At 45.1% G+C, this 20,679-nt stretch overlaps 1 protein-coding gene across 1 annotated transcript in view; it reads left to right on the forward strand.

The window, feature by feature from the left end:
• SCN10A (sodium voltage-gated channel alpha subunit 10) overlaps positions 1–20,679 on the forward strand; it is an 88,300-nt gene that overhangs the window by 43,291 nt on the left and 24,330 nt on the right. Inside the window, exons 12-17 of the mRNA XM_067754058.1 lie at positions 1,724–2,017; positions 4,725–4,833; positions 6,938–7,176; positions 9,801–9,974; positions 17,370–17,729; positions 19,716–20,162. Of these exons, the coding sequence (XP_067610159.1) occupies positions 1,724–2,017; positions 4,725–4,833; positions 6,938–7,176; positions 9,801–9,974; positions 17,370–17,729; positions 19,716–20,162 (1,623 nt within the window). The remainder of the gene's footprint in view (positions 1–1,723; positions 2,018–4,724; positions 4,834–6,937; positions 7,177–9,800; positions 9,975–17,369; positions 17,730–19,715; positions 20,163–20,679) is intronic.

Consider the following 20,679-nt stretch of genomic DNA (forward strand, 5'->3'; position numbering starts at 1 on the left):
AGTTGGTTTGCTTGGAGGATGCATTTTAAAGGCACGTCCGATACTTAGATTCAGAGTTCATTGTCCACCATTTGTCAAATAGGTTAATTGTGAAATATTAGCTGGTGGCCAAGGAGGCACTGCTTGTCAAATACGGGACCAAAATTTTCTTCTTAGTTTCTTGGTTTGCTTAGTGCCCAAGTGCATATAACTCAGTTGTCCCATCTTTAATAAGGATATGCCAATTCTGTTCCTTTGCTTCAAAACTAGGAAGGATTCATGGATTTTTATGAGTTCAATGTCCTTGGACATATATTCTAGGGAAAAAGCACTGTGTTTTTTAAATTAATTAATTAATTTTTGGCTGTGTTGGGTCTTCGTTGCTGCGCATGGGCTTTCTCTAGTTGCGGTGAGCAGGGGCTACTCTTCGTTGCAGTACGTGGGCTTCTTTTGTTGCGGAGCACGGGCTCTAGGCACGCGGGCTTCAGTAGTTGTGGCTCGCAGGCTCCAGAGTGCAGGCTCAGTAGTTGTGGCGCACGGGCTTAGCTGTCCCGTGGCATCTGGGATCTTTCTGGACAAGGGATGGAACCCGTGTCCCCTGCATTGGCAGGCGGATTCTTAACCACTGTGCCACCAGGGAAGTCCCTAGTGCTGTGGGGGACTTTAATACTGAATTACAGTGATGGTTGTTGAACAGGACTGGGCTCCAAATGATCAAGAAAGCAAATTTCACTTCTGTGGGAGAGGGGGATAGGTCAGGAGAGCTTTAATTGACAAAGTGTCCCAACTTTAGTAATTTAGTAAATAAAAGGAATTAAGGAAGGGGGAAAAATTCAGCATTATGATCAGAGTTTGATAGGAAGTCAGTATTTAGATTTTAGAAGCACTTTCTATGAGGTGAGGACAGAATTGATAACTTGTCTGGTCAAGATCGTGGTCGTGGGAACTAGCCAACCCAGAACACTAACTCTCAAGGGGCTCTGGGCCTCTGAATTAGCTCCTTTCCTCTGGCAACTGTATGCCACACAGTTCCCTCGGAGGAAGATTTTGATGGGAAATGTTTATTGATTTGGAGGAATGGCACTATTCTTCCAGGAAATTAGGCTGCAACTCTCCCTTCAATCTCCCCATTGTTGACTGTTCAACGTTTGCCTCGCGGGATCCTAGAAGCTCATTATATTACAAAGCTCTTATCTCCTCCTTTGCAAAACAAACTCTCACACCCATATAGGCTGGATCTAATGAATTGTCGAGCCTAATTTTCAGAAAATAAGAGCACTCGTTTGTTCAAAAACCCTTTACTAAGCTTGTTCCTGTACTGGTGTACATAACTGTCTACTGAAGTCACAACTTTGCACTGAAGCAGGGAACTTAAGATACCTTTGTCCAGCACCATGGCCAAAGGCTGGCAAACAACTGACCCATCTGGGTGACAATGTTGTCCTCTGACACATCCTTGGCCATGATGACCTATTTGCTGATCTTGAACACCTTGCAATCTCTTTTTGATCTTGGCCCTTTCCCAGGCTGTGTCAAGAATATTCTTTTCCTCTCTTTTCTCCCCATGTATACCTAGAATACCCCGTAGGTCTGTGTCTTTAATTTTCTATGGGAAGGTCACGAGGCTGAGGGCAGGGAGGTGGGAGTGGGGGTGGGGGTGGGGGGGAAGTGTTGGGTTCCAGATTTGCCTGCAGGATGCTCTTCCAGCCTGCCTTCTTTCTTGCTCTTTTGGGGCAATGCCCAGTCTTTCCTAGGCCTCACCTCGGGGAGACACCAGGCTAGCCATGGCAGTGTGTTCCATTTCCAGGCCCCTGGCCGAGACATCTCATTCCCTGATGGGGTCACAGATGATGGAGTCTTTCCTGGAGACTGTCAAAGCCATCGGGGCTCTCTGCTGCTGGGTAGGGATGCAAGCCAGCAAGGCCCCCTCCCTAGGAGTCCACTGCCTCAAACTCCCAGCCCTGGCTTAGGGCGTGGAGAAGATGGACCCCCAACATTGCCCACTGGTGAGCTTGCCGCTGGAGCCATCGAAGTCTCGGTGAGTTTGTGAATGCTCCAGACTCTTTGGGGCTGCTCTCCGGCTAGAGGCCTCAGGCCAAGAAGCCCTGAGTGTCACCCGTGGAAGGATCCTTTAGACATCACTCTGCCCAGCACCTCCCATCTACCCCCATTTTACAGACAAGGCAGGTGAGACCCAGAGGGAGAGATTGGGTTTAACTGAGATCAAACAGGTATTCTGGTTTACTCTGCAGGACGGTGATACAGACTATTTTCCAATTGATACCATTTTTTCCCCCAGAGTTTCTCTGTCCCTACTCACTATCACGGCTTTAGAAATAGGCCTGTTTGCTTCCTGGACGAGTGTGAAAAAAAATTAAAGGTTCTTCTCTTCTTGCCTGTGACTCTGTGAAAACTACCTTGGGCTTGACAATTAAGACTCAGAGAAATCCTGGGAGGGGCCCCGGACAGATCTTAGCAGAAGCAAAGTATCCCTGACTTTAGTTGGAGAAGCAATAACTTGCCAAAATGCACAAATTAGGCAACAGTGACTAACTGCCCAGCACTCTTAATAGAATAATCACAGAGTGTAATGGCAAATCAGGGACTCCTCATTGGATTGGAGCTGTGATTTAATTTAAGCTCTCCCTCCATCTTCAGTAATGACGCTTCTAGTGTTTTTTCTTTTCTTTTCTTTCTTTTTTTTTTTTTTCCGGTATGCGGGCCTCTCACTGTTGTGGCCTCTCCCGCTGTGGGGCACAGGCTCTGGGCGCGCAGGCTCAGCGACCATGGCTCACGGGCCCAGCTGCTCCGCGGCATGTGGGATCTTCCCGGACCGGGGCATGAACCCGTGTCCCCTGCATTGGCAGGCGGACTCTCAACCACTGTGCCACCAGGGAAGCCCCATTTTGTTTTTTTGTTGTTGTTGTTTTTGGCCCTCTGGCCAGCCCAGGACACACAGTGGTTTACAAACCGACTTGTGAGCTGACCATTACATGGCTCTAGTGACTTGGATAAGTCTTACAGTGTTACCTTAGTTCCATCTCTGACTGGATGCATGGGATTCAGGGTCCCAGCAAGAAACAGATGAACCACTGCAGTGGGCAAGTGGAGAGGGTTTATGGAAGTATTTACAGAGATGTGCGCTGGGCTCAGGAACTAAGAAGGGGCAGTGAGGCGCCGAGGAACTAGCCACAGTGGGAAGCTGTAATAAGCCTAGGCTTAAGGGGTGAGGGGAAGGACCAGAGCCCAGCAAGACCTGCCCCTTTATGTGAGAGGCAGCCTGATGGAAGGTGGCCCAGCCACAGCCCAGCAGGGAAGAAGCCAGCTGGCAGATAGCCAGCTCCTCTCTCCTCCCAGCCTCGGATCTCCTGTCTGTGCCTCCCACTGGCCAAACCTGACCAGAACCAGAGGGTGAGGGTGATGCAGTTTGCTCAGGTCACCCTCCATGGGTACAGAGCAGGGCAGAGATGGTAGAGAGTAGGTCTCCAAAACCTACCAAGAGAATCACCAACCCAAAGTCCTCAAGTCAAAGCCAGGCTTCAGGGTCCTCTTGGAGGTACTTTAACTCTCTAGAAAATGCCTCATTCAGGAAACCGTGTTATTACTCTGTGGATTACCACTTTCCTGGATATTCCAGCCTTGATTCATTTTAGTGAAATTATCTGGCTAGTGCAAGATTAACTCTTTAATCCCTTCCATGTCACATGGACCTGAACATCAGTCACAACTGTGCCATTTACCAAGTGAGTCACCTTTAGCAAGTCCCTTAAATTCTTCAAGCCTCCATGTCTCCCCTTATAAAGACCTTATAAAAAGGTTTCTAAATGGCTGAAGGGTTAAATGGAATCACAAAGTGCCTTCATTTATGTACACATCTGACCAATAACAGCAGTAGATGCTAGAACCTTTTGTTGAGTCCTCATGGTTGAGAAATTTCTAAACTTTCTTTATATGTACTATATACCTATGAGCTTCACCTACAGCAAATGCTCAATAAATACTTGTTGAATTTGGACTCTGAATGGTTAGTGCAGTGCTGAGTCAGCTACAATGGGCCTGGGACTCCCCACATCCAGGGTAAGTGTGTGACTAGAGTTAGGGCCCTGGCACAGAATCCAGACAGAGCTTCCAATAAAGGCCCAGAGAGAGAAGAGTCAAAAGGATTGTGTCAGAAACTAAGAATTGAACAATCAAGACACAACAAATATTCCCTCAGAAAGAGAGAGACCATGTGGAATAGGAAATGGGTCATATGTTGGGAAGAGAAATGGGCCTCTTAGGAGGGAGGTCAAGGAAGCCTATCATGGAGTAGGAACTCTCTGTAAATGTCATATGCGCAGCCCGGCAGAAGTCCAATAATGACTGCCTGGCCTGATGCCCCTGCAACTCCCACTACCCTTTGGTAGAAACCTCAGAGACCCTTGAGGCAGCCCCCTCCCAACCCTGGTGCCCAGGAACCTGTCTTAGGGAAGGACTCTGCAAAGCCTCAGGTGAGGCCAGGTCATCTGTTAGCTACGAACTCAGGCTCTGGTTGCACCCCAGCTCCGTGTCACACTGTTCCTCACATCTGAGCTCTTACCCCAAGTTCATGGAGTAGCCCCTTTACTCCAAGCATGACTGCAGAGGACCGTAGCTTCACTGGGCAGCTCACAACCACCCAAGAGAGGCCAATAAGAGGCTGAGTGATCTGTTTTTGCCACTGAAGACTTTAGGGGAATGTCTTGACTCTGTTTGTGTCCCAGCAGGCATCTGATGCAGGACAGAAGACTTACTTGACAGCAGAATACTTGAATGAACATTTCCGAACCCAAAGGGCAATGAGTGTTGTCAGTATCATGACCTCTGTCCTCGAGGGTAAGTATTGCTCATTGGAACTTCCACTCACTGTGCCATGAGGAGTCCCCATATGAGCAGAAGATGGGATGCCCCAAACCTGTGTCGAAGAGCACCCATCTCTGTGTCCTGGGATACTCCTCATTTTTATGCCCTTGTCCCCATTACCCTTTATCAGTGTGGTTTTTAAAATGTGGATAAATTTTCAAAAACAATAGAATCCACTGAATGAAATGCTCTAGTTCATTTCTTGTTCAAATTAACATCTGCTTCATATGTATTCACAAAACTGGATTTTAAAAAGTGATCCAGCAGGCACAGAGAATTTCAAGCTACCACTCAGGTATGCAAGAAATTTAACAGTCTTTAATTTTCAAACATGGAAAAATTGTTCCCATGTGTTTCATGGCAGTGACTTTTATGGTTATAACTTAATTTCTGTCTCAAGCTCATGCTGAACATTAGAAGGCAGTTTAAGTAAATTAATCCTTCAGTTTAACTAAATCCTTGTCAATTCAGGGTTCCATCAATCAGGTGGGAATCCACTCAGCCTCCCCAGGGATGGATCTAAATTCTAACTGCTTACACCAAGCCACAGGGTGGAGGAAGAGAATGGCCACCTGGCACTCAAGTACCAAAGAGCACGGCTATATCCTTCTCACCCTGAGTATAAGACCTGTCTTCTTATCCAGCCTTTCTTTTGCCTCAGGGCATGGAAAACATGGCCTTAGTCATATCTAGTTATTCATCTCCTCTGGACAAATTTAAAATGTCCTGAGCTGGAGGATGGAGAAAGGAGTTTGGATGTTGGTGTGTCCCTGAGAAGGGGCCCTGTGTACTCTCCTCCCAGCCCTGGGCTGAATTCTAACTGCAGGGGAGGGCATGGTGGACAACAGACAACAACAACAAAATGTTTGAGTGATTTGAAAACAGAGCCAACCTGTACCTTACTTTCTAGGTGAAGCTGGAGGCGGCAAGTCTTAGACAGAGACCCTCATGCCTAGTATGACACAGAAACCGTAGGGTAGCGTGGGCCAGTAACATGCCTGGGTAGAAAAGAACTGAGGCAGCCTCAAAGGGTGCTCTGTGGCCCCAGCATGACAGGAGAGTATCTGGATGATCACCTTGTTCCCATTGAAGGCTGCAGAAGGAGATGAGTGAGAGGCAAAGACGGAACAGCCATCTCCATGGCTCTCCCACCAGCGACAACCAAATGGGAACATTGATGACTCAAGTGAAATACACTTGGCAATGACTTAGGACCAGCTCAACCCTCCACCAACCTTCAGCTCCCCAGAACTCAGACACAACTTCAAATAACGAAGTAGTAGCAGACGTTGAGTTAACCAAAACGAAGTCCCCTGGTTGGAGACTTGAAGTATAAATTGAATTCAGTTACGGGAGAGAAAACCCCGTAAGCTACATTTCTTGCATAACTGAGTTTGTGTTTTGAGAAATGTGTACATAACAACAGTGTTGTTGTTATTTTTGCTCATGGATAACTATTTAATAATTACTCATCAGCGGAGAGTGAGGATTAGAGAGGTGGAGGAGGAGGGAGAGGTTGGAGGAGAGGGAAGGTAGAGAGAAATGCTGGTCTGGAAGATTGAAGGAATGAAATGGAGAAACACAGGGCAGTGACAAGCTGGGACCAGTCAGCGTGGTTGTGGATTTTTCCCAACCAGGTTCAGTTGGTTGGGCGCAGGTACAGAGTCATCTCCATGTTGGGTTTATTCAGAGTTGGGGTTTTGCCAGGCAAGTACAATGGAGGGGGGAGAGGGCAAGGGAACTGAGGTGTCTGCAAGGGAGTATAAAGGGGGTGGACATGAAATGTAAGCTGGGTAAGTTGAGAAGCAAAGACATGCATGACCTTTGCGATGGATGGTTAAAAAGTGTACGGTCCATGGTTTGGAGGACTGAATGGGGACAGAGGCTGGGTTGTACTTGCTAGACTACAGGGGCTCAAAAAGGAGGAAAAGGGTGAGTGCTGAAGTGGAGATGGGAGGTGTTATAAGGTGTTATAATGGGAGTTATAAGTAATGACAAGGTCTAGAAGCTGGCCATGGGGTGGGGGTCTGAGTCCATGCCCGGCTGAGAGCTGTCATTGACCACACCTGTGATGCAGAACTCGAGGAGTCTAAACAGAGGTGCCCACCCTGCTTGACCAGCTTGGCTCAGAAGTATCTGATCTGGGATTGCTGCCCCACGTGGGTGAAGCTTAAGACCCTTCTCTTCGTGATTGTGACGGACCCCTTTGCAGAGCTCACAATCACCCTATGCATCGTGGTGAACACCATCTTCATGGCCATGGAGCACTACGGCATGAGTCCCGCTTTCGAAGCCATGCTTCAGATTGGCAACATTGTGAGTGCCCTGGCAGCCACTGCCTGTGCTGTCAGATCTGTGGGGCTCTGGGTGGGGTAGCAGCATGCCCTCATTCACTGGAGTGTTGATCTTGCTGGCTGAGAGCAGTGCGGGAGATGTGTAGACACTTAGTGCAGGAAGTCAAGTCTGGAGGACCAGGCTGAGCTGCTGGGAATTGCTTTGGGATGAATGAGCACAGGGAAGTGGACAGAGAGAGCCCTGACCTAGGGGCAGCTAGCCTCCCCTTTGCAGAACTTAGGACAGCCACCTGAATTCTCAGCATTGCAGCTGCCACTACCTCGAAATGATGATAAATGCCACTTTCCCATCTAAAGACAACCTATGGACTTGCAAATTTCCTTCCAATTTTATTGCTTTTGTGACTGCAAAACACAGTGTCTGTGGTTTTTCAACGCTGTCATTTAAGTGCAGAAGAGTGGGGGAGGGAGGAGAAGATAATGAGAGAGAGGGAACCTGGGATCATGCTTGCTGTTATCACAAAAGTGTCAGGGAGTCAGAACTTTTTTTAAAATCTGGTTCAGACAGGACTTTCCTTTAAATTTTCCTCCATAACTTTGTAGTATAATTTTCTTTGAACAGCACAAAGTCCTTACTGGATTTCCCTACATGCTGAGTAAAGTGTCAGACTCAGAGGAGAACTGTCCTCAGCCTGTGCCCCACAGGAACAGTAATGATAGCCAACTTTATTTGATCACCTACTCAAGACCAGACATGGCCTCAGATGCTTCTCATGGGTTATCTCATGTTATTGTCACAAAACCCCAATATGGTAGGTACTATTATTATGCCCCTTCACAGATGGAAAAACGGAGGCACAGGAGGTTAACTAATTTGCCCAGGGTGCTAGAGGTGAGTAAGTGACAGCATCAAGATTTGAACCCAGGCCAACTGGCTCTGAAGCTCACACCTCTCAACTCCTGGGTGCTAAACCCCATCACAGGACGTGCTAGTGTGTGTGTGTGTATGTGTGTGCGCACATGCACACAAGAAAAGCAGAAGCTGTGAAGGTCAGGGTCCTGCCTCCATGTCCACACCACTGTCCACTCCACTGCAGGTGGCTTTCTAGTTCCACCAGGACCATACAGCTCTTCTAACTCCTTGTAGGCTGCAGACTTAGGTGGAAGGAGGGGTCCCAGAGGAAATGTGACTGCTCTTCTCTAGAAATCTCCCCCTTTCCCAGAATCCAGGGATGTGAAAATGATGCCAGTAGGTTCTGGGATACTGTGGAGCCAGCATGCCTTACGTTTCAGCAGCACCTAGGCTAAGAAGACACATGCTATGTAAAGTTGATACGAAAAGGGGAAATGGAAAGAGAAGGGAGAGCTTATTGCCAAGAAGTCATCATAGACCCCAAAGGGTCAGACGGAAGAGACCTCTGAGCCCGCACCTTGTTTTACAGTTGGAGAAGCTGAGGCAAGAAAGACCAAAGGCCTTTACCACTGTGACAGAGCCCAGTGCCATTTTTTAAAAAGAAAGAAAGGCAGGCACTGTGTGGTGCTAATGATGAGTCAGGTGCTTTATAAGTGTTTTCTCAGCGTCACAAAACGCTATGAGGTTATCACCACCCTCGCAGCACAAAAGAGAGCCTTAAGACTCAGAGAGGTTCAGTATCCTGCCCAAGGTAGCACAGGTTGGGAAGGTGGAGCCAGAGGTGACCCAGGTCTCTCTAGAGCACAGGACCTGATCGCCCCACCCCCACACCACGCTGACTTGCCTACAAAGGGCACTCAGTAGATGCTCTTTGCATCTCACAGTTGCCATCTTGTGGCATCAGTCAAGTCCCTTAAACTCTCAGCCACTTCCTTCTCTGTAAAAGGGATGTAACTACCTCTGTTTCCCAGGCTGGCGAGAAGCTCTGATGAGGGCAAATGAGAGAAAAACACCTAACTCTGATCTTTGGTTTCTTCCTTACCTGTCACCCTTCCCTGCTGGTTGTTGTGTGACCCAAGCCTGGCCCTGACCTCTCTAAATGTCAGAATTCTATCCTGTTTAAGACCATTAAAGATACTCAGAGCTGAAAGAATCTTAGAGACAATGTATTATTATTGTTCTTACTAATAGCTATTATTGATTAATGAAGTACTGTCTGCCAGGACCTTTGCTAAGAATTGCGTATGCATTATCTCACTTAAAGCCCATTATACAGATGAGGAAATTGAGGTAGAGAGGGTGCACTCCTTGTCCAAGCTTATACAAGCTAGGAATGGCTGAGTTGACATTTTTCTCTGGGTCTGTGTTGCCCCACGATCCCTGCTTTTAAACTACTGAACCAGATTGACTTCTCATTTACATAATTATATAATAAGTATTATCCTAATGATTATCCACTTACTCCATGTCCAACACCATTCAAACGGAAACACTGAAGCATGGAAACACTAATGTGTATTCCCTGAGCACTGATCCAGAGATTTCTCTCTGCTGCCACACTGAGTGTTCCCATCCCCAATCCGTCAGGAGCCTGCAGATAATATAGAAACAGAATAAAAACGAGGTAAAGGGATTTGCCACTTTATAAACACGACATTTCCCCCCTGCTCTATTTGTCATTGTCACCCGACCCCACAGACCCTGCTGAGATGGATCCCTGTTTCTGTCCGCAGGTCTTTACCGTGTTTTTTACTGCTGAAATGGTCTTCAAAATCATAGCGTTCGATCCCTACTATTACTTCCAGAAGAAGTGGAACATCTTTGATTGCATCATCGTCACAGTGAGCCTGATAGAGCTGGGTGCGGTCAGGAAGGGGAGCCTGACAGTGCTGCGGACCTTCCGCCTGGTAATGTACTCTTTTGGCAACTTGGGGAACCTCCACGTGGACATCCAAGGAGGCTCCCCGCTGGAAACGGACTCTGTCCTTTGGGGACCCCACCAGCCAGCTCCCTCTTCCTCTTCATTCCCTGTGGGAGGAGGCAGGGCATGGCTCCTGGGAGCCAGAGACGTGGTGCTTTGCACTTACTCAAAGTGGGGGTGTGCCCTTTCCTCTCTGGGCCTGGCTCCCCTCATCTGCGCTAAGAGGAGACTTCCTAGCACCCTCTTGTTCTCTTACCAAATAACAGTAAATGATAATCATAACAACTACTCTTTCTTGAGTTCTGACAATACATGAAGCACAGAGCTAAACCCTTGACATAACACATCTCATTTTATGCTTACATCACCCTGAGAGAGTTGCTTTTACTATCACCACAGATAGATGAGGGAAACTGAGACAGAGTGGTTAAATGATGGCCCAAAGTCTCCCTGCTGCTGAGTGAGCCTCAGACCTGCATTTCAAAGCCAGGCTGCCTGACTCCAGAGACCCAGCTCTGATCATCCTCTGATTCCCTTGGTCCCCAAATCACAGCCCCAATATCTCACCCACCTCAAAAACTGCCTCCTACTAGCCTCCCGTCCTGGCTCTTCTCCCAACTCAGCTCCAGGACGCCTTCTGCAGGATGTGTTCCCTTATTCTTAACAAAAGAGATGTCCCCCTGATGTCTGTGTCTGTAAGGCAAGTCACCCACCTTGTTTTATTTCTTCAAGAATATCGTGGCCCCTGCACTTCATTTTAGAATCAATTTGACAAGTTACATACCCACCTACACACAAAATTGTTGGGTTTGGGGTTTTTTTTTCTATTAGGACTGCAGTAATTTATAGATCAGTTTGGGAAGAAATATAACCTTTATGTTATGTAGTCTTCTGATCCACAAAAATGGCACACAATCTATTTATTTCAGTCTTTCAATAGTTTTATAATTTCTCCATAAGGGACTTCCTGCGTATCTTTTGCTAGATTTATTCCTAGATATTCCCTAGTTCATTACACTATTTCAAATGAAACCTCTTTTTAAATGTTCTTTTCTGGGGTTTGGGTTGTTTTTTTTTTGTTTGTTTTGTTTTTTTGCTAGCACTTTGCTATTTAATATTTTTGGATCCAGATAGCTCTGTTATTAATTCTCATGACTTATCTATGCAATCTTTTAAATTTGTTAACAGAATCATATCATATGCAAATGATGAGTTTTGTTTCTTCTTTTCTAATCCTTATACCATTTGGTTCTTTTTATTACATTTCTGTGCTGGTTAGGACATCCAGTACACTGTAGAAAAGATGTGTTAATAGCCACATTTTTGCTGTTTTCCTGATCTCAGAGAAAATGCTTTCAGTATTTCAGCAAGTCTGATATTTGTGGCAGGTTTTTTAAGAAGATTTTTTTAAAAACTCCTTTATCAGTTTAGGAAGTTCTCTTTTTTGTTTGTTTGTTTTTGTTTTTTTGCGGTACGCGGGCCTCTCACTGTTGTGGCCTCTCCCGTTGCGGAGCACAGGCTCCGGACGCGCAGGCTCAGCGGCCATGGCTCACGGGCCCAGCCGCTCCGCGGCATGTGGGATCCTCCCGGACCGGGGCACGAACCCGTGTCCCCTGAATCGGCAGGCGGACTCTCAACCACTGCGCCACCAGGGAAACCCGGAAGTTCTCTTTTGTTAAGAATATTAATCATGAACGGATGTTTAATTTTATCAGACAATTGTTCTGCATGATTAAGATAATCACATGATTTTCTCTAATCTGTTAAAGCAGTGAATTATACTAATTGATTTTCTAATGTTAAATAAACTTTGCATTCCTGGGATAAACCCAACTTGATCGTGATACACTTTTTATACATTGGAAGATTCAGTTTGCTAATAATTAGAAAAATATTTTGCCTCCATATTGATCAGTAATATTTGGCCTGTAATTTTCCTTACTTGCATTGTCCTTGCTAGGTTTTAGTATCTAGGCATCAAGGTTATGCTAATCTCCGTAAAAAGAAGTGAGGAATATTCCTCTTCTTCTACACCCAATCTTTCGGTAAGACTGGAATTACTGTTTCTTGTAAGTTTGGTAGAATTCACTAATTAAGCCATCTGCAAGTCAAGATTTTTCTTTACTGATTTAATTTTCTTAATGGCTGTGAAACTACTCAGATTTTCAATTTCTCGAATTGGTTTTGGTAAGTTATTATTTTTCTAAAAAAATTTGCTTCTTATCTAAATTTTTAATTTTATTGACACTAAGTTGTATATGCTATGCTGTTACATTTTAATGCTCCATATCACATGTACTTATGTTATCCTTTTCTTTCTTTAAAAATAGTCATTTGTGCTTTCTTTTATCTATTTTTATTAGTCTTGCCAAAGATCGTCAATTTAATGTCTTTTCAAAGAACCATCTATTAGCTTGTCGATCCTCTCTACTTCATTGGTGTTTTCTATTTCAATTAATCCTGCATCTTATCTTAATTGCAGCTTACATTCCACATATTTTATTCTTTACTAACTTCTTAGGTTGGAATTTTCAGCCTATTTCCTTTTCCAATATATTCATTGAAGACTTCAATTTCCTTCTAAGAACTGCTTTAATATGTAGATTTTTCCTTATTTTATTTATTTATTTTTTAAACTTATTTATTTATTTATTTATTTTTGGCTGAATTGGGTCTTTGTTGCTATGCGCAGGTTTCCTCTAGTTGCGGCGAGTGGGGGCTACTCTTCGTCGTGGTGTGTGGGCTTCTTATTGCGGTGGCTTCTCTTGTTGCGGAGCACAGGCTCTAGGCGTGCGGGCTTCAGTAGTTGTGGCTCGTGGGCTCTAGAGCGCAGGCTCAGTAGCTGCAGCGCACAGGCTTAGTTGCTCCACAGCACGTGGGATCCTTCCAGACCAGGGCTCGAGCCCGTGTCCCCTGCATTGGCAGGCGGATTCTTAACCACTGTGCCACCAGGAAAGCCCCAGAATTTTCCTTATTGTTTGGTTCTAAATATTTCCTAATTTCAAATTTGATTTATTCTTTGACTCAAGGGCTAATTAGAAGCATGGTTCTTAATTTTGAAATGTATGTGGTATTTCTAGTTATCTTTATGCCATTGAGTTCTAGCTTAATTGTATTATACTCAGAAAACATACACTGTATGATTTTAATGCTTTGAAATTTATTGATAATCTCATTTTGGCTCAGTATAGTGAAAATGTTCCTTATGCACTTGAAAAGAATGCGTCTTCTGCAGTTGTATGGTGCAATACTCTGCATATATATCCATTGGGTAGAGAAAGTTCATTGTGTAGTCCAGATATTCTATATCCCTGCTTATTTTAGCAATTACTGAGATGGTAGTGTATAAAAATATCTTTCACTATGATTACGGCGTGATGTTTCTCCTTACGGTTCTATCTGGAGGCTATGTTATTAAATGCATACATATTTTAAGTTATTATATCTTCCCAGTGGAGCGAAACTTTTATCAGTGAGAATTGACCTTGTTCATCCCTAGAAGTGCTTTTTGCCTTAAAAGTCTCTTTTGCCTGTAGTAATTAAACAACTCTGTTTTCTTTTAGTTTGGAATTTGCCTGATATATCTCTATCTATCCTTTTACTTCCAGCCTTTGCATATCTTTAAGGTTGTTATATGTCTACTGTAAATAGTATGCAGTCAGATTTTGGATTCTTATTCAATCCACTCTTTGTCTTCTAACCAAAGCATTTAGTCTACTTATTTTATTGTGAATACTGATAATATTTGGATGTGTGTCTATCATTATATTCTCGGTTTTCTATTTGTTTCCTCTGTTGTAGCATTTTTGTTCTCTCTCTTCTTGATTTATTTTGGACTGTTTGTTTTTCCTTGTTCCATTTTCCTCCTTTATTGGTTTGGAAACTAAATACTCTGTTTCTATTCTTTGAGTGGTTACCTTAGAAATGACAGCATGTATTGTTAACTTAAAGTCAAAAGTTAGCTAAAATCTTTACTTTTCAGGACAACTTTTTATTCCAGTTACCCCTTCCCAACTTACTATCGTGTTAATTATTTTAATTTTATCTTGTTTTTAAAAGCTATATGACTTAATTGATGATAAATAATTCCAGATTTGTACAAACACTTCTGAAAATTCAGTAGCTTAGCCCAATAAAGGTTTATTCCTCACTCATGTCATAGTCTGATGGAAGCCAGTCAGCTCTAGGTGGGACTCCTTCTAGAAGTGACTGTGCCATATCTGAAGGCCTGTACAACCTTCAAAGCTTGCCTCCTGCTTGTGGAAAGATGGCAAAGTTTACACAGTCAAAGGCTTTTTTAGTCAGGGCTCATGGTTTCTTTTGCAATACAATTCCTTCAAAACTTAGATGGTTTCAGACCTCTGTGTGTGTTATACATCCAGAGTGCTTTCTATGACAAAGTTCTCAGTTCTGCTTTGTTTCTTTGCTCTCTTGTCCTCCTGCCTCTCTCTGCCTCAAATGGTGGCTACGCCATTAATAGCATCTTTACTAAGATGTGCTTCATTTCATTGAAAAATTTAACTGGTCTTGAACTCATAAAGACTTAATCTCATTGCTCACTCTTTGAGATCTAAAGCAATGTACTTCCCTAAACCTTCAAGACTCTAAACTTCTGGATTATTTTATTTTATTTAAGTATAGTGATTTGCAATGTTGTGTTAATTTCTGCTGTACAGAAAAGTGACTCAGTTATACGTTAAACTTCTGGATTCTATTTCCTTTTATTTCTTATCAATCAACCAAATATTCCCTGAACTCATCTCTTTCTTGTAATGTCTTGACAAACGTAACCAACTACAACTGACACATGATACTAAGGTTCTGTTTTACAGACCCTTTGCCTAGTGCTACTGGTTCATGATCTGCCCCAGAATTATTGCAGACCATCGTTTTGCCCCTGCAACACAGATCAACACTTTCCAAGGATTCTTCTATCAGTTTCCTTGTTGTACACCACGTGATCACTAAGCCAGTGCCACATATCCAATGTGTTGAAATGGCTCTCTGCAATGTACCAATTTCTACATTACTCAAGAGAAGTACAACTAGTTGTAATGACAATCTCTAAATCTGTGAGTTAACGTAATAGAGGTTTATGTTTACAGCATATTCAGTGCTGGTTGGGAAACTCTCCTGGTTTGTCTGCTCCAAGTAGTGACTCAGTGACTCAGGATGGTGTGATGTCACCACCATCTTCAATGGGTGGCCTCCGTGGTGGCCATAGGAGGGGAAGAGAAAGTGCATGATGTTTTATGGCTCTGCCTGAAAGTAGTGTACATTACTTCTGTCTCCATCTCCATTCCATCAGCCAGAACCCAATAATATGACCTCAACTATTTGCAAGTAAAGTGGGAAAACAGTCTTCCTTTGTGTCTGAGAGGAGTAAAAGTGAATGGTGACCATATAGCCAGTCTCTGCCCTACCCCGTGAAACTTTACTGTTGTGTCCATTCAATGTTTGTTTTGATTCACTCTCATACTTAGCGCTTCCTTGCTGTTTATCCATTCTTGCACATAATACGTTCCTTCTGGGATCACTTTCTTTCCGCCTGAAGTGCATCATTTAGAATTTCTTTCAGTGAGTGCCTTCTGGCAGTAACCTCTCTCAGTTTTATCTAAAATTTGCCGTTCAATTTGCCCTTATCTTTTTTTTTCTTTTTAATTTGGTTGTGCCGGGTCTTAGTTGCGGCAGGAGGGCTCCTTAGTTGTAGCTCGCTGTCTCCTTGGTTGTGGCATGAGAACTCTTGGTTGTGGCATGAGAACTCTTATTTGTGGCATGCATGTGGGATTTGGTTCCCTGACCAGGGATCGAACCCGGGCCCCTGCATTGGGAGCACAGAGTCTTAAACACTGCGCCACCAGGGAAGTCCCATGCCCCTGTCTTGAGAGATATTTCTTATGGGATCTCGCCTTAATGGTGGGAGAAATTCCTGTTATACTGTCTACCTTAGGCAGCCCTGGGATGTGTTTCCTGATTGCTGTGCCTCATGAGACCATTAAAACTTATGCTCAGATTCATCAGTTTTGCAAATGTCTTCAGAGAAAAGCTGACTTCAGCAATCTGTTTATATCTCTGAATTCCCGTAGTTATTTAATTTTTGGCTAAAGAATTACTTACTTTATTGAGTAAGATTTTATTATCTAGCATTTTTAGTAACTTTTTGATGGAAAGGGGAACCCAAGGGGGACCCAATATAGTCTACCATATTAGTCCATCTTCTGATATTCTTCACAAGTTCGAGGCCCATTTCATCACCAAGTGGTGACCTCCTCAGTAGAGGGCAGATGTTAGACTTACCTTGCATTCTATTCCAAAAGTAAAGCATCCTCATTAAAGTAAGTTCCAGATTAGATCTAAGGTGAACACAGACCGCCTCCATCACAAAGAAAAATATGTATGGAGCTTCCTGCATAAGAGGATTAAACCTTGGAGCTTATTGCTGTGTTGGGTGATAAAACTGCTGCTACTGTGTCCAGCACAGCATCCCAGCTCCTTGGCCAGTGCCTGGCTCTTAGTAAGGGCTCCATAAATACCCCATGACAGCTGAGCTCACATATTTCTTTCTAACAAATTAGAGAACCACACAAATGTATTTTTTAAATGTTTAGGCATCTTTATGCATGGTGCTTTTGTTCTCCTGTGGGACTTAGCACATTTGGGTTTACAGTGAAGACTTTCTGGGTCTTTGCCTTATCTCTGCAACTAAACCATTAGTTCCATGAGGACAGGAGTCCACAGACTTCTCTCCATATACCTCACAGGCTAGTACAGTGCTATGTATGTGCATGGCTGGTGTCCAACAAAGTAGGTAGATTGGTTGGTCAATTAAATAAACATATGAATCCCAGGTTCATGAAATCACAGATACTTGCCATTTCAGAGATGGTGGGGGTAAAAGATGTTGTCCAAGGCCTCAGGATGAGAAATGCCCCAAGATGATGGGTAGCCAATACCTCTCAAATGCAGTGGGTTGTGCCCTACCTGCAGGAAGCTAGGCTCTCTTCAGGTCAAAGGTGGGCTCTTCTCACACATTTATGAGCTCCATCATACCCCACTCCACCCCATAGAATAGATCTACATCCAGGAGGCTTGTGGCTATAGAACAGAGTACACGTCACACGACCAACACCCCAATATGAGACCCCTGACTTTGCCACAGTCAGTGGAGCACATTAGTAGTACATAGGGACCATATAGAGTTGGTCATATTTTTGAGTAACTGGTGACATACGAAGAAAGGTCTTTGAAAGCAGCTTCCCGGGATCAACCCACATTGATGGAATGAGCTACCTTGTGCTTTTTTTTGTTTCTGGCCAAGACTTGAGATGAAAGGTGATGGAAGCAGCCACCAGGACCTGACACGGTCTCTGTTTCTCTGCAGCTGCGGGTCTTCAAGCTGGCCAAGTCATGGCCGACCTTAAACACGCTCATCAAGATCATCGGCAACTCGGTGGGGGCTCTGGGGAACCTCACCATCATCCTGGCCATCATTGTCTTCGTCTTTGCTCTGGTTGGCAAGCAGCTCCTCGGGGACAACTACCGTGACAACCGGCGCAAAATCTCAGCACCTAACGAAGAATGGCCACGCTGGCACATGTACGACTTCTTCCACTCCTTCCTCATCGTCTTCCGGATCCTCTGTGGAGAGTGGATTGAGAACATGTGGGCCTGCATGGAAGTCGGCCAGAAGTCCATCTGCCTCATCCTTTTCTTGACGGTTATGGTGCTGGGCAACCTGGTGGTGAGTGCATGGGCAATGCAGGAGACTTCCATATTATCCTAGAAAGTTTGGCATTGCACATGTCTTGCCCACATTGTACCTCCCTGCCTGAAAAGTCTTCACACTTTTCCAAGTTGTACGGGACACATAAGAAATATCTGTTCGGAAGCAGCTGGAATAAGCCCATATGACAGAGCAGGAAAGACCTGATGTAGAATCCCAGCTCCACCTCTAGTAAAGTTGGGTGACCCAGCACAAGAGACAATCTCCCAAGCTTTAATTTCCTTAAAATCAAGAAAATAGTGCTTACTTATGGGCTTACTGGGAGAATTAAATTACAGGAACAACATACACAAATTGCCTAGTGCAGTTTCTGGGCCAAGGCAGGAAGTCAATAAATGGTAGCTGTTAGCTGTTGAAGGAAAATTTCCCTTCCCCATTCTAGGGTTCTCAGAAGGTATTCCTGTCGGGGGTGGGGGGGAGTAGAGTTACATAGGTTCTAGCTAGGAGCAGGAGGGGAGGCACAATGGGACAAGAGGAAGGAGAGGAGCTGGATCCTGGACAATATCCAATGCCATGACAATAACAAAATCCACTCTCAGGTTTGCGGGGAGCCCCTCTGGAGGCCTTTCTCCCAATTGGCCCCAGCACCCCTTCTCTGGCCCAGTCTGGCTCCTTGTCCTCAGTTGTCTCCACTCCCTCAAGTTCTGGGTGCCTTTGCTCTCCCAGCCTTGACCAGGGTGAGGGGAGGGTGTTATTTTTAGGAACCCCTTTTTTTTTAATTGAAGTATAGTTGATTTACCATATTGTGTTAGTTTCAGATGTACAGAATAGCGATTTGGTTTTTTTCCATTATAGATGATTACAAGATGTTGAGTATAATTCCATGTGCTATACTGTAAATCTTTGTTGCTTATCTATTTTATGTATAGTAGTTTGTATCTGTTAATCTCATACTCCTAATTTATCCCTCTCCCCTACCTTTCCCCTTTGGTAACCATAAGTTTGTTTTCTATGTCTGTGAGTCTGTTTCTGTTTTGTATATAAATTCATTTGTATTATTTTTTAGATTCCACACATAAGTGATATCATATAGTAATTTTCTTTCTCTGTCTGACTTATTTCACTAAGCATTATATTCTCTAGGTCCATCCATGTTGTTGCAAATGGCAGTATTTCATTCTTTTTTATGGCTGAGTAATATTCCATTGTATATATGTACCACATCTTCTTAAGCTGGTCGTCTATTGATGGGCACTTGGGCTGCTTCCATGTCTTGCAGGAGCCCCTTTCTTATTGCCTTGGAAGTCAACCAACTTGAATTCTTTTCCCATAAGAGTTTTACAGATAAGAGAAAGCTAAACCAAGAGAGAGGATGAAAAAACAAATCCAGACTCTTCAAGGTCTTTCCCAACAGGGTCCCTGAGCCAGAGGTGCCTTCTGCCTGCTCTCCCGAGTAGGGGGCTGGGCAAAACTCCTTTCTTCCAGGCTGAGTTCCCCATCCCTGCAGTGTCACAGAGGCCCCTGACCCTGAGGCAGGAAGTTTGCCTTTCCGAGCACTTTTATATCCTCGTGCCATTTCCTCTTCACAACCACTCTGACAGGTAGGGGGTCCTGAAGGACACGAAGTTGGAAGCAGAGAGGAGATGTGCCCAGGATTCCAGAGTGAGCAATAGAAACCACGGTATGGCTGATGAGGGTGGTCCTGGGCAGGCCCATGCCTGCTCCTCTCTGTTGTCCCTGAATGTCCCTTTGCTCAGCAGGGGTGACCCTCCTCCATGGTGGGGAATGTACTTCCAAGCCTTGTCCACGTGAAGCAAGTTGCTTGGGGCATCCCCGAGGCTCCTCTCAGTTGCTGTCAGAATGTCTGTTCCCCCAAGAAGGAAAGCATCTTGGGTGGGCAGGGAGAGGCCCCAGTGTGCCTGTCCTGCCACCCAGCTGCTGACCTGGTGGGCCACGGAGGGGGTCAGCTCATCGATTGAGTGATCTTCCTTTCCTTCTCTCCAGGTGCTTAACCTGTTCATTGCCCTGCTGCTGAACTCCTTCAGCACCGACAACCTCACAGCCCCAGAGGACGACGGGGAGGTGAACAACCTGCAGGTGGCCCTAGCGAGGATCCAGGTGTTAGGCCGGCGCATCAAGAAGGCCCTTTGCAGCTTCCTCAACTGGCCCTTCTTGCTCCCCCGGCCCAAGGCAGAGCCCCAGCTGGTGGTGAAACTCCCACTCTCCACCTCCAAAGCTGAGAACCACATTACTGCTGACACGGCTGCGGGGAGCCCTGGAGGGCTCCTGGCTCCCGGAGGCCCCAGGGATGACCACAGTGACTTCATCACCAATCCTAACATATGGGTCTCTGTGCCCATTGCCGAGGGCGAGTCTGACCTCGATGACTTGGAGGATGATGGTGAGGAGGATGCTCAGAGCACCCAGCAGGAAGTGATCCCCCAAGGGCAGGTGAGAGTTCTCCCACGGGACAGCCACAGGAAGCAGGGTGGGGACTTAGGGCTGGAGTGACAAGGGGCAGTAGGGAAATTTTGATGAAGAGGTTTTCCAACCTCAGGGCTGGCGCAGCCTTGAAGAGCCCCAGGCAAGCCCGGCATGAGACCCCTTCACATAGGAAGCACAGGCCATGCCAAGCTTTCTGGAGGAGGTGACATTTAATCAGAGCCTGGAAGAAAGGGTCAGAATTCACCAGGCAAGCAGGGAGCAGGGGCATTGCTTGAGCCCCAGGCCACTTGCAGTTGCTTGAAATTGTCTTTCATATAGCTGCCCCATTTGCTCCACCCAACCCAGTCTCTGTGCAGGAGGTGCTAATAAGATTGCTCTAAGAACAGGATGTTGTCCAAGAGCAAGTCTCATCTCATCTTCGCCAGCAGCCTAAAAAGTCCTGATCATTATGTGACTCATTCATCCAGCTTTTCCCGACAGGGGATGTCACAGGGAAATGACACTTGTTCCTTTGGCACCAAAG

The sequence above is a fragment of the Pseudorca crassidens genome, chromosome 10 (genome assembly GCF_039906515.1).
Source record: "Pseudorca crassidens isolate mPseCra1 chromosome 10, mPseCra1.hap1, whole genome shotgun sequence".
Lineage (NCBI taxonomy): Eukaryota > Metazoa > Chordata > Mammalia > Artiodactyla > Delphinidae > Pseudorca > Pseudorca crassidens.